Source organism: Tenrec ecaudatus, chromosome 3 (assembly GCF_050624435.1).
Source record: "Tenrec ecaudatus isolate mTenEca1 chromosome 3, mTenEca1.hap1, whole genome shotgun sequence".
In the NCBI taxonomy this organism is placed as follows: Eukaryota; Metazoa; Chordata; class Mammalia; order Afrosoricida; family Tenrecidae; genus Tenrec; species Tenrec ecaudatus.
This window is the reverse complement of record NC_134532.1, coordinates 217,218,078-217,232,019: the sequence shown is the minus strand read 5'-3', so window position 1 is coordinate 217,232,019 and position 13,942 is coordinate 217,218,078. Positions and strand designations below refer to the sequence as shown.

Sequence of the window (13,942 nt, the reverse complement as noted above, 5' to 3'; positions counted from 1 at the left end):
AAGAGCTTCACTTACCTCACCCGAATGTACTGACAGGAAGCTGTTCTCGCGTTTGCTTTCTGTATTGGTTGGGTCTGTAGTGACGCTCCCGGTTCAGGGGCTCATTGTGATCTTGTGACACTGGCCTTTTTGTTTTCTTTCATATGTTGTATTTTCATTTTTAGCAGCTGAATTCAAGTATAAATGACGTAGACGTGAAAAAGTGCACATGCAGTGTTCTGAATTATGTGTGCACCTGTATAAAGGCAGCCTGGTGGCTCTGAGTGCAAGGTTGATGTAAACCCCCTAGCCACTCTGTAGGAGGATGATGAGGCTCTCTGCACCCATAAAAATGTACAGTTTCGGAAACCTGGTGTAGGGTCACTATAGAAGCCCTGGAAGCACCGTGGTTACATGTTGGGCTGCTAACCACAAGGTCATCAGTTCAGAACCGGCAGCTGCTCCTTGGGAGAAAGACGAGGCTTCTACTCTTGTAGAGAGTTACCGTCTCAGAAACACGCCAGGGCAGTTCTATCCTGTCCTATGAGGTCTCTGTGGGTCAGAATCGACTCTGTGGCAGTGAGGTTTTTTGTGCTTATCAGTTGGAATGGACTGAAGGGCAGTGGGTTTATGATACGCTGTTTAGCTATCACTGAAGCCCAGGTAGCAAGCATATTCATTCATCTTTGATGTTTTCTTGTGCTACATGGCAATCCTTTCCTCTGCCTCTCTCACTCCTTCCAGATAAACACAGCTCTGCTTTCAGGTTTGCTAAAGTCGTTTTATAAATGCGATCACACGTATGTAATCAATCCCCTTTCCCCGAGCCTTTCTGGCCCACTGTAGTGTTTTGAGAGCCGCCCTCCGAGCTGCGTGCTCCTCCTCCTGCCTCTTACTGAGCAGTGGTCCATCCTGGGCAGCAGCACCATTTATTTCCTCATCTGCCCCCTGGTGGATATTGGGTTGTCGCCAGGTGTGGAAGTATGGGTCAGCTGCTACGCACACGTCTGAGTCTCTGTGTACACCCAAGCCAGACTCCCTGCCATCTAGTCCATGCCAACTCATCGCACCCTGTGGGATGGATGGATGCAGTAGGACTGCCCTGGGTTTCCGAGACTGCGACTCTTTACAGGAGGGAGTGGTTCCATCCTCCCTGCATCTGAAACAGAACTGGTCCAGCAGCCCTTGCGAGAGGAGTTGGTGCTGTACTTGGTGTGGAAACCCACCCTGCCTACGGGGGCAAGGGGACTTCCATCACGCGTCCTCCGCCAGCACCTTTGCAGTCATCCAGTCCCGGCCCTGAGCTGATGTGGGCTCTTTAATCTTGCAGGGGGGTTTGCATTTGTCTACGAAGCTCAGGACCTTGGCAGCGGTAAAGAGTATGCCTTGAAGGTAAGCAGGGACTCCCTGACCCCATCGTGTGGAGTGTGGGGGACTTTAAAGGCTCTCTCCAGACACTCCGGCCTGGCCAGCCTGTTGACTTAGGAGGTTCCCCATCAGAGAGGACGCTCACCCCCTCCTCTCGGCGTTGGCCCAGGTCTGCCTTGAGCCTCGCCTGTCAGGCTTGGGAGTGGGGTGAGTGGTCATGGGAGCCCCCTTCTGGGGAGCAGCCCCCTCCCTACCACTGGGATGTCACCGCTGCTTGATCTTTCCGAAGTTGCTAAAAACAGCTTCTACATTGACGAGGGTGAAATGTGTGGCACAACGCATCCGTTACATGTGGGCGTGGTGAGATGGTGGGTGTGGAGGACTCCCCTGGGGGTGGGGGAGGCGGCTGCTGTGGCTGGATGCTGAGACCCATCAGAGGGGCCCAGCTTACAGAGGCAGGCCATGCCCAGGCGGCCTCTGCCCTGACTGGGCCCCCGCCCATCTCGATCTGTTTTTAGGAACCCAGAGTAAAGCCCCACAGCCTCTCCACATTCGACTCGGGCCTGCCTGTAGAAAAGGCTTCTGGGGTGGTGGTGTTTCTGGGCCCCAAGGGTCCGCTTTTAAGAGTCGCTGTTTAACTCAGTAGCAATGGCCTTTCATGTTGCATAACTGCCTGTCAGATGGTCAGTGGCTCAGCTGTCCAAGCGCAGCGGCAGCTTTCCACGCTCTCTGAGGGCTGCGGGTGGGAGCCTCTGGGCGGCAAGGGCTGGGAGGCTCAGGACCAGTGTCAAGTCTTCCTTGCTGCCCCGCCCTGCTCCAGAGACTGCTGTCCAGCGAGGAGGAGAAGAGCAGAGCCATCATCCAGGAGGTCTGCTTCATGGTATCCTGCTGTCCTGCCAGGCCCGCACAGCGCAGGCCTCTCCCTCCCTGCCCCTTACGATTCCCAGGGGGTACCCAGGGAGGGCCCATGGGAAGGTCCTGACCCGGCCTCTGTCTCTCCCACCCTGTGGCCTTTTCCTTCCTCTCAATGCATCCCTCCTCTTCTCTCCAAGCGTGGGCCTCTCTGGTTCTGGCGGCCACGAGGGTGGGGCCATAGTGTCCCGGCAGCACAGCTAGTGGCCAGTCAGTGCTGTTATCCACAAGCTTTTGGCAGGGTGTCCTCTGAATCCTCTGCAGGCCCCAGGCTCCCGTGGGCCCGGCCAGAGTCGAGCTGTCTGCACGCCACCTTAGCCCTGTCCTCGCACTGCTGCCCCGCTCCTGCTGCCCCTCTGCGGGTCCCTCACTCCCCGCTCACTGACATGGTTGGTGGCCTCTGCTGGCGGAGCCGTAGGGTGTGGATTTAGTTCTAAGCTTGGGCATGTTACTGCACAGAGGCGTGGCTTTCCTTTAACCAGATGTCTGCAGAAGAAGCTGTCAGGCCACCCCAACATCGTGCAGTTTTGTTCTGCGGCGTCCATCGGGAAGGAGGAGTCGGACACGGGCCAGGCTGAGTTCCTGCTGCTGACAGAGCTCTGCAAAGGTGCGTCCCTACTGCCTGTGGTGGGAAGCACCCCATGGCCGCTCGGAGGAAAGTCCTGGTGGCCAGCCCAGAAAACCCTGGGGGCTCAGTCCTGCCCTGTCACAGTCCTGCGATGTGTTGGATCAGCTTGGTGGCTGTGGGTCCGCGTTTGGTTGTGGTTTCTCTCTAGTGGCTTCTTAGTGCTGCAGGAAGTCTGGTCGGCTGAGGTTCAGTCAGAAGGCAGCACTTCAGTGTGCTGAGAGCATCCCCACCCCCAGGAGAGAAGAGCAGAGTGGGCCGAGGGGGGTCTTTGGTGGTGCTGAACCGTTGGAGGATTGGGGAACTTGTCCCCTCATTGACGGCATGTCCTCCATGAGACCTCAGTCCCCCCGCCCCTCTGCAGAGGAGGTGATACCACCTTTGTCATTCATCCACCAGCCTGTCCTGGGGGTCATCTGGGCACTGACGCAACACACAAGTGGGCACAGTGGACAGAGGCTGCTCTTTGGAGCTTACCGCCCAACTCTTCCCATATGTGGAATGGTCACCGAAGCTTGGAGCGGGGCGGGCTCTGAGTCAGAGTCAGTGTTTGTGGGTTGGGTACTGCTTGGGGGGCAGTGTCGGCAGTGCAGGCAGGAGGGGCCTTCTAAGAGGGATGGTTTGAGCCATGGTCTGCAGTTGGGTCTACCATGGTACTTGGTGGCCACGTTGGCTGCCATGGCAGAGACTTGGGGGTCTGAGCTGAGGTGGAAGAGGCGCTGTTGGTTGGACAGACGGCTGCCGGGGCGAAGAGCCACTGGCCTCGGAGCCTAGGAGGAGTCCTGTGCCCACCAAGCTTGGGGCTGCCCCTGCTCTGGGCAGCCTGTCCTGCGGAGTCGGTGCCTGGGCTTGAGGAGGAGGGGGTGGCCCTCGGATGCTCCGAGTCTGCTCTGAGACTGAGCCCCCTCCGCACTCTGGGCTGCCCTCCTGGCCTGCAGGGTCACACGCACAGTGACAGGCTGTATCTGCTGATATGGAATGTTTCCGGTGATTCTGATGACTGCGTGAAATGTGCATTTCCAGTGGTTTCTCTCTGTCAGTACCCTGGTCCCGGGGGATTTTTGTCAGTGGTCATGGGACATTTCTCTGGCGTAGCCACAGGTGTCTAGCTCCTGGCCGGGTTCCTCTGCTCTGCCAGGGCTCCCTTTGTGCAGGGCAGGCCTGTCCTTTATCCAGGGGGAGAATAGGCCTGTGGTGCTGCTGTGGGGGCAGGGCACCAGTGGGGCAGAACAGCTGTGGGCTGGGCACCGGTGGGGCAGAGCAGCTGTGGGCTGGGCACTGGTGGGGCAGAGTAGCTGTGGGCTGGGCACCGGTGGGGCAGAGCAGCTGTGGGGCTGGGCACCGGTGGGGCAGAGCAGCTGTGGGGCAGAGCAGCTGTGGGGCTGGGCACTGGTGGTCAGTGCTACAGCTGTGAGGGTTGGGCACCCATGGGCAGCAGGCTCCCACCCAGACAGTGCGAAGCAGAAAGGCGTATGGGCCAGTGTGTGTGTGTGTGGGCAGAGTGAGCTTTCCCGCTGACTGGGGGCTGTGGAGGTCTCGTAACTCGAGCCTGTGGTTATGTGCGTTCACTGCTCTCTTTTAGGACAGCTGGTGGATTTTGTAAAGAAAATTGAGGCCAGAGGGCCTCTCTCGTGTGATACGGTTCTGAAGATCTTTTACCAGACGTGCAGAGCGGTGCAGCACATGCACAAGCAAAAGCCGCCCATCACACACAGAGACCTCAAGGTACCACCCCGCACTGTGCGGGCCCTGCGGTGTGGGTCACAGCACGTTGGCAGCGAAGTCTAGGGAACCGGGTGACCTGGGAAATGGGGAAGGTGGTGGGGTCTACAAGCATTGGAATAGCAGAACTGGATTTTTCAGAGACCTCCCCTTTTAAGTGCTGGAAGCAGCCCTGTTTGTTCTCATGCCTCATTGCTAATGCACACGGTGTCAGGCCTCTCTTGGGGGCCTGCAAACCCTCTCCTTGCCATGGGCCCTCAAGGCCTCGACCCTGTGCAGTAGCTGCCTCCCCCCACCCGCCCCTTCCTGCATGCTTCCAAGCACAATGTCCTTCTGTAGGGGACCGGTCCTTCTTGGGAGCTTCCCGCGAGCGTGAGTAGTCTCTCTGTCTGCGAGTCAGAGGCGCATGCTGCCTGTGTGTCCTCCGAGGCACTGATGCGCATGTGTGTCTCTGGCCATGCACGGACTTTAGTGTTTGCCAGTAGCGCACATCCGAAGGCGGGAGTTTTTTGCTTTTCCGGACTAATTTCCAGCTCTTCCCCGCCCCCCCCCAACAGTTGGAAACGCCATGCCTGGTGTCAGGTGCACCTTAGTCCTCACAGTGACATCCTGGCCCTTCAGTACTTCAAAGGGGTCTCGTACAGCAGATTGGCCCGATACACTCTGTCATTTGGTTTCCTGGCGGCTCATGCCATGGGCATTGGCTGTGGATCCGGGAAGAGGCGCTCTTTGGACCACAGGGAACGTTTGTCAGTTTCTCATCACAGTGTCTGTGCTTGTGAGGCCGGTGGTTGTCTGACTGGTGTGGGCCCTGTTGAAGGTGTAGACTGTCTTTCCGTCAGGAAGGGCTTCAAGCTCTCCATCTGTTTGGGGGACGCAAAGCTGCGTCCGCGTGCCCAGTTCGCCGACGCCGAGTTCTTTCTCAGAGAGGCCAGCTGCGCCGCTTCTTTGCTTAGCACACGGATTGACTGGAGGTGGTGAGCGGATGCCACCTCGATGCACGCCGTTCCTGATGTAAGCCATACCATACCCCATTGTTCTGTTCAAGTGACTATGCACAGCTTCCACATGGGCCCATGGGAATGGTCCGGAATTCCCTTGGAACGTTATCTATAGTTTCTTAGGATCCACTGAGTCCATGAGCCAGTATCCTTGTAGTGTGCCCTCTGCTGTCAGACATCATTGTGATGTCACCGGGCCCACAGCCTCTGTTGACTCTGGCTTGCATTTCTGGCTTGCTTTACAACACACTGTTGCGACCACTCCTCCTATTTAACTTGTACAGAACCAACAGCTCCTAGTGGCTCCTGATGCACACTTGGCAGTGCACTGGTTATGCTGTGGCCTGCTAACCTGGAGGACGAGGAGGTGGCTTTCTACGCCCCTAAAGCAACAACGCTCAGGAAACCACGGGGAAGCCCTGCCCTGCCCTGGAGGGTCCCTGTGAGCCAGCATTTACTCCATGGCAGGGAGCTTAGTGTGTGCCGTCAGTTTGTCATAGTGCGGCGGCTGGCGTGTTCCTGTGAGATCGATGACTGTTTGCAATACCAGCAAGGTTGCCGGAAAGCCCCCGTGAGGGGTCTTTGTGTCTCTGCTTCCTGTTTCTCTGCTTGCCCCATGGCGAGATTCCCCATGAGAGGAAGGGGTGGTTGGGGAAGGTGATGAGTGAGAAAGGTGCCGGTAAAGGTTGTCATTTACCAGCCCATGTTGCACTGTCGCAGGTCTGCTGATAAATGCCCGGGGGACACACGGCTCTGCTGTCAGCCTCCACCCGAAGGCATTCAGCTCAGGCTCCATGAGTCAGCAAACCCAGCTCCCTGAATTAAGTTCCCAGAGGCACCCCACTCCAGTAAGCCTCAGTCAGAAGGCACTCAGCTCCACTGCGGGTCGGCAAGTCCAGCTTTCCCAACTAAGTGCCCCGAGGTACCTCACTCCGCAAGCCAGCCTCTGCACGAAAGCCCTGCTTTACTTGCGCCGGGAGTGGGGAAGTCTCTCACTCTTCCCTGTGCCGGCACCTGGTGCCGCTGCTGCTCCTCGTAGCTGTGGTCTTCGTCTAGGAGGTCCGGCGGGCGACGGTCGCTCCACTCCTGGCTCTTGCTGCTCAGGGAGCTCAGTCTGCACAGCAGGGTGCCGCTCCAGGACATCCTATGGGCGATGACTCACAAGTGAATCCTCTCGGCCATCGTCTCCCACCTTCTTCCCAGACCCACACAGGGTAAGGTCGTTTGTGGAGTCAGAGACTTTTGTCTGGAAGAGCCACATTAAATTATTCCCTGCCCGTGCAGTCACCCAGGGTTTCAGTGGAGCTTCCTGACTAAGAGCAGGCTAAGAAGTGTCTGCTTCTGAGGAATGAGCCATGAAACCTTATGAGTGCAAGTGTGCAATGTTGTCCTGTGCACTCGGGGTGCCTCAGCAGGCTGAGGGCTCTGCCCCCCCTACCCCCAAAGCAGGCCACCAGGTCACAGTGGAGGGAGCGAGACCTGGTCAGCCTTCATTCGCTGATAGCAAATGACTCAAAATAAGAAGAGACAGCTGCAGGTGTCTACTAGTCATCGGAACTCACAATGTACAGAGTGTGAATTTAGGAAGATCAGACGTCATCAGAAATGAAATGACCTAGTATCAGACAGATGGGCCGATATCAGACTCTGGACTGCGTGGGATGTTTTCTCTTTGCTAGAACGCTCTCTTACACACTCACTCCAACACACACACAAACCCCACACAACTTTCAGTGTAGGCATTAGTGAGCTGAAACAGACTGGTATTGACTGTTTTGAATTTGACATTCAGTTTACTGAATTCAAGAGGAAAGGCATTGCGTTTGTCATCAAAGAGAACATTTCAAGATCTAGCTTGAAGTACAGGATTGCCTGTGATAGAATAATATCTAAAAACTTCAAATACCGTATGTACTCGTGTGTAAGCCCTGTTTTTCAGCACATTCTTCATGCAGTTTGTGGTGATATTTTGGTCGGCTTATACTCGAGTATATATGGTAAGTCCCATTACTACAACTTTGATTCCAATGTTTGCACCAGCGACGAAAGCAATGATGAAGAACGTGATGAATGAATGCTACCAGCTTCTTCAGTCAGAGTTTGATCATTCGATCCAGATGCACTGGTGATTGTTGGCAGCTGGGATGTGAAAGTTTGAAACCAAGAAGGAGCAATAGTTGGTGAATTTGACCTTGAAAACAGAAATAAAGCTAGAGAGTACATGGTAGAATTTGGTAAAGCCAACCGCTCTTCATTGCATATATTAGTTATCTACAACGTCAACATTGACTGTACATAGAGACCTCACCAGATGTCATAGACAGGAACCAACCTGAGTACACTGGTGAGGAGAAATGATGGAGAAACCCAGGATCAACAACCAGAATGAGAGCAGGGGCTAACTGGAATAGAACATTCATTTCTCGTTTGCATGTTCTGGGTGATGAAGAAAATTTAAGCAAGTCCGCAGCACCCAGAATCGGACCTGAGTCTATCCCACCTGTACTTTGAGACCATCTCAAGTTTGTCCCACATTTCCCCTCGCTCCTTCCAGGACCGCAGCTGGGCACCATCTCCTGGCGTTGGGGGTGGGGGGGGTTGGGACTGGTGGCTTCCGTTTTCTTCGTTCTTCCCCTAATCACACCTTACACAGCTGTCCCCAAGCTGTGGGCCCTCTTCTCCCTGCAGCACTGTGCGGACCATGCCGGTGGTGGAGTGTTACTCCCAGGACCAGGTCCGCAGGCCAGCGACACATTTCTGCAAAGGGCTTGGTTTTGTCTAAGAAGTTTCCATCACTCTGCCCCTGCTACGTTCCACCTGCTTCATGGCTACAGATTTGTGGTTTCTTCCCACCAGTCTACATTCTTTGCCTTTGTTTGCTCTGTAGGATGTTTGTAAGTGCGGTCTGCGCTATGTGTGGCCCGAGCTCCAGTGGTATTCTCCCTGCTGGGAAGGCACCGCTTTCTCTTGAGGGTTCTGCTGCTGAGCCAGCGGCCCTGTGGCAGGCCATGGTGTTCTGGGAGCAGCCTTGGGTGGGCTGCATCCTCCTGTACCTGGACACGACCGGGTGTCCTTGGAGTTGCTATGAGCTCGTCACTGACACAAGGTTCTCAGGGTGTTGTGATCTGCGGCATTTTCGCTGGCTGATTCTGGGGGTGGACCTCCAGACCTCTCTTCCTGGTCTTAGTCCTGAAGCTCTCTTGAAACCTGGTAAACATCATAGCAAGATGCACACCCTGAGTCCGGGTCCCGGATAGCAAGTGGCAGGTTTGAGGTAGATGTCAGGCCGTCTCTGTCACAGCTCTTCAACTCTTTGCCGTTGTAGTGCCGAAGGAGCCCCAGGGGACGTGTCCCACCAACCCATTACTAAGGGATGGGAAAGATGTGCACATGTGTTTCATTGACTGCCAAGGTATTCGGCTGAGTGGACCATTAGAAACTGTGGGTAGCCTTGGGAGGAATGGGAACTCCTTGACACCACTGTGCTTATTCAGAACTCATCCATGGAACCAGAGGCAACTGTGCAAACAGCAAGGGCACACTCCACGGTTTAAACTCGGGACAGGTGTGCATCAGGGTGCATCACCATACATGTCCAATCTGTGTGCTGAGAGTGTGGCTCCTGCGGTGTGCAGATGACACAGCCTTGCTTGCTGAAAGTGAGGAGGACTTGAAGTACTTGCTGATGAAGACCAAGGACTGTACCCTTTGGTATGGATTGCAACTCAATGTAAAGAAGACCAAAATCCTCACAATTGGACCAACAGGTAACATGATCAATGGAGAAAAAGTTCAAGTTGTCCAGGATTTTGTCATACTTGGATCCATTGTCTTGGTCTGGGTAAACTAGAAAAACAAATTCATAAACACATATGTGTATAGGAAAGGTTTATATACAGGAACAATTGAATATTGAGAAAACATCCCAGCCCAGTCCAGATCAAGTCTATAAGTCCGATATTAGCCCATATGTCTGATACTAATCTATAAAGTCCTCTTCAGACTCATGAAACACATGCAATGACGCCAAGTGCAGGAAGATCACAGGCCAGTGGGTGGGAAGTCTTGTGGGTCCAGTGGCGCTGTAAGCATCTCAGCGCTGGCAGGGGTCTCCACGTGGCTCCTCCAGCTCCAGTGCTCTGGCTGCATCAGGGTAGCTCCATGCAGCTTCTCCTCAGAAATGTCTCGCAGGGAGTGGATGAGTGTCCCTCCAGCGAGTTACTTATCTTCTTAATGCCTCCAAATGAGGTCATCAAGCTGTGACCTGATTGGCAGGTAAACTCAACCCTTTCACTCATAAGTCTCAAATTGACAACAGATTATGAAACTACCACACTTACAATCAAGGCTCATGGAAGCAGCAGTCAAGAGTTCAAAAGACATTGCATTACGTCAGTCTGTGGCACACGACCTCATTAGAGTGTTGAAGCAAGAGTCAGGCTGCTTATTGCGGACGAAGGTGCCTCCAACCCGGGCCCTAGTGTTCTCCATTGCACCATATCTCCATGCGAAAGGAAGGGAGACCGGAAGACTGGATGCACGTGAACGGGGGTGCTGGAGAAGAACAGGGAAAGTCTCATGGACTGCCGAAAGGACAGACCCATCTGTCTTGGAAGAAGGAAGGCTGTCCCTCCTATGTCCTTCAGCGCCAGTGTCTCCTGACTTGCCCAAAGTGGATGAGATGAAGTGTCACCGTCCTGGGCCTCTGAAGAGCATTCTCACTGCATTTGTTTCAAGACAGATCTGTTCTTCGTTAGTCCCTGGTGGTTTCTGCATTCTTTGCTGGCACCGCAGTTCAAATGCTAGATTCTTCTTCAGTCCTCCTTATTCAATGACCAACTTTCCGATACATACCACGGCTTGGGCCAGGCTCCCTGTAGTCACCAAAGGAGCACCCTGGCTTTTCAACACACATGTACCCAAGTGCAATGCGTTGTGTGATTTTCCACTGCTACTTCCATGAGCATCAGCTGTGGAACCAAGCAAGATTAAGTCCTTGACACGTCAGTCTGATCTCTTATTTATCAAGATGTTACCTTCTGGCCCAGTTGTGAGGATGTGGGTCTTCTTTGCATTGGATCGTAATCCCTTCACGCTGAATTCTTAGTTGTGGCTGTGCAAAAGCAGGAGATGACAAGGTCATAGGTCACTGACCCCGTCTGACAGCGGGACAGGGTTGTGCCTTGCCACTTTAGGAAGGCGGTAGTTTCCTGCTTGCTTCAGGTATTAAAATGAATCGTAGAGTCTCCTAGCTTTCCAGCCATGGGGCATGGTGCGTCTCTTGCTAGCTTATGTCCTGAGTTGTGTTTCAGGGTACAAAGGAGACCTCATTTCAAATAAAATTTGAGGAGTCCATTTATGAAGTCTCAAAAGAGACAGAGACACTGAGGCATCCGGATGGCAGAGGCCATGAGCATCATGTCAAGTGGCATCCGAGGGCGCGTGGAGAGGCCGCGCTTCCCAAGGGCATGGAGAGCAGAGGAAGCTATCAAGGAAGCGCAATTGAGGGCAGTCAGGGCGAGGCCCATAGGGCCTGCCTGTGCCCTGCATCAAGGACACACCCAGGCAAGCCCTTAAGGGACAGACCACCCCTCCTGGGACTCTAGGCTGGCTGGAGGGGGGGCAGGCACTCTGCCTGAGGGCACTCTTAGTGGATGGAAAGTCGCCTGCAGGCGTCATCTGTGTGGGGCTGCAAAGGGATGGGGCTGTCAGACTAGGGTGCTCAGGATTGAAGCCCTGATGCGGTCGGTCGGCTCGTGGCCTGTGGGCTGTGGTGACCAACGGCCGGTCCGTATTAACCCAGGTGACCCTTGTTTGTTTGAATCTCCCTGTATTTTCCGGAGTGGCCCACTTTCCAGTGCAAATGGCTTTTGAATCAAAATATGAGACTGCCTTTTCTCCCTCCTCCTTTTGCCTGTATGAAGCCCCCTTTGCCGACCTAGTGTGAACCCCCAGCCCTCCCAGTCCTAAGCCTGCAGAGGGCTCTGTGGCACCTTGCCTGTCATCTGAGCCTGGTCCCAGCGAGACAGGCTCTGGTTTGTGTGTCTGCCTGTTCCTGCCCATCCCGTCTCTCCGTGCATCTCGCAGGTTGAAAACTTGCTGGTCAGTGACCAGGGGACCATCAAGCTGTGCGACTTTGGCAGCGCCACGACCTTGTCACACTACCCTGACTACAGCTGGAGCGCTCAGAAGCGGGCGATGGTGGAGGAGGAGGTGAGGACGGGCAGCGGCGGTGACACAGTCGCGCTGACCCTCTCGGATCCAGCTGTAGCTGCCCCTGTGGTCCACCAGTGCACACAGGCCAGTGCCCAGGGCACCCTCTCAGGGCTTCGCCTCCTCCAGCCGCAACCTGGGTGCTGGTGACAGTCAGACACTTCCAAGGAACCCACCCCCAGCTTCCCGGGTTCCGTGAGAACATTCCACTTTGTCTTTCTCCGGCTCACTCCCCAGCTGCCTCCCAGTGCCTCAGGGCGCTTGCCTAGAGTCTCTTCCCAATCTTCTCAAAGGGGGATTCCAATGTAGGGTTTCTGTAAATTGTCCAAATAAATCAAAACAGTGCGGCCAATGCTGATGCGGGGTGGGGGGTTGGTTACCCTGTCTGACCTGCACGACTACTCTGAGGCCCTGCCCATCCAGCCCGTCCCAGTCTGTGGCTGCTTTGTGGGGGTGTGGTTCCCCTCACTGGGGCACGGATCTGTGAGCACCGTCCCTCCTTTTCCCAGCCCTAGACTGCGCTCCCTCAGCAAACCCCAGCTGGGGGCTTGGGGGTCTTGGCACCTGCTGGATCTTGCTGTGGAACAAGAGCCTTCCAGCCATCCACTGTCAGAGCGGGGCGCATTGAGAGCAGGCTCTGGGCTGGCTCTGCCCCATGGTTGTAGATCCTGCTTTCTCCCCGAGCAGTCCTCAGGGAAGCAGCAGTCACAGACCACAGAGTGACCCACTGCATCCGGCACATCTGGAGTTCACACACTCACCGACTGCTGCCTGACTTGGCAGTGCGACCCCAGTTGGCCGGTAGAGAAAGACCAGTGACAGGCTTGCCTAGATAGAGGTGACCGCCAGGAACACTAGGCTTGCTGTGAGCACAGCCGCCTCAGTGGCTGTGCCCTGTGTGCCAGGGGCCTGTGCTGCAAACCCAGGTCACTGGTTCTTCTGGATGGACTTACACTGCCCAGGCTGGCTGCTTAACCAATAGCCCCTCCCCACCCGCAGTTGGGGCCACGTTGGTCAGCAGTGGACATCCGTCTGTGCAGTGAGGCCTGCGGAGACCTGGCAACTCTCTCCCCAGTCTGGGCGGTGGGCTTTCATCTGATGTGACAGGGCACAATGCTGGGAGTCGGGGCCTGAGCGGCCTCACACCTCTCTGGACTGTGCCCTGTGGAAACGTCCCTTCACGGGTTTCCTGCAGGGTGACGGGGGCCAGGCTGGGCAAGCATGGTCACAGCCATGGGGCTCTCCCTCTGAATCGTCTGTGTTTCCCTCTTAGATCACGCGGAACACAACCCCCATGTACCGGACGCCCGAGATGGTGGACTTGTACTCCAACTTCCCCATCTGCGAGAAGCAGGACATCTGGGTGCGTGTGTGTCCTGCGTCCATCCCCGCCCGGGGCTGTGTGCCTGCCGTCGGGCCCTCTACAGCTGGGGTGGTGCCTCCGCCCACCCTGTGAGGGGTGCCCTTGGAGAGGATGGGCACGCTGATATACAGACCCTGCTCCAAACCACACAGAGCGTCTGTGCCCTCCCGAGTCTGGGCAGAGCCTCTAGATGCGGGGGTGTGGGCAGCACATGCTGAGCCTGGGAAAGGACTCTGGGCCTGCTCCCCCGGCTCTTTCCCGCCGCTCGCCCAGTGAGGTCCTGACCTGAGCACCAAGCTACCTGCACTTGGGCGGTGGTGGCGCCACTCTCGGTCTGGGTTCACAAGTGGCGGCAGCCTGTGGCTGTGCGGTGTTAGGGGGCAGACACCCCCACTTCTGAGACTGTTTACAAGTGCAGAGCCCCCAGACCACCCTCCGTTTGGCCACATCCCTCAGATTTGGAAGTCTTGAATTGAGAAGAGCGAGAGGATGCTGGTAAAAATCAGTCAGCCTTGGGGAGCGATGAACTGGTCAGGGCAGGGGACCGAGCCCGGGAAGGCCCAGGGCAGGCCGGCCCTCCCTGTGGCGTGCCAGCTGGCAGCAGTGGTCACCTCATGCACAGAGTATTGCCCACCTGGGAAGCTCACAGAGGCTCTGGAGGCAGCATTTTTTCAGGTTGGTCATGTGCACATGACTGACCAAGACGTGGCTGGCCTTTGATCTTTAGCCTGCCTGCCTCAGAGGCTGAGCTGACACCAG

General features: G+C 55.6%; 1 protein-coding gene across 4 annotated transcripts in view; it reads left to right on the top strand.

The window, feature by feature from the left end:
• The window catches only part of GAK (cyclin G associated kinase), a 57,427-nt gene that overhangs the window by 7,434 nt on the left and 36,051 nt on the right, over positions 1 to 13,942 (top strand). For all 4 annotated transcript variants that reach the window (XM_075544560.1, XM_075544559.1, XM_075544558.1 and 1 more), the window contains exons 2-7: positions 1,310 to 1,371; positions 2,168 to 2,227; positions 2,752 to 2,866; positions 4,467 to 4,609; positions 11,695 to 11,820; positions 13,094 to 13,183. In XM_075544560.1, coding sequence (XP_075400675.1) covers positions 1,310 to 1,371; positions 2,168 to 2,227; positions 2,752 to 2,866; positions 4,467 to 4,609; positions 11,695 to 11,820; positions 13,094 to 13,183 — 596 coding nt within the window. The remainder of the gene's footprint in view (positions 1 to 1,309; positions 1,372 to 2,167; positions 2,228 to 2,751; positions 2,867 to 4,466; positions 4,610 to 11,694; positions 11,821 to 13,093; positions 13,184 to 13,942) is intronic.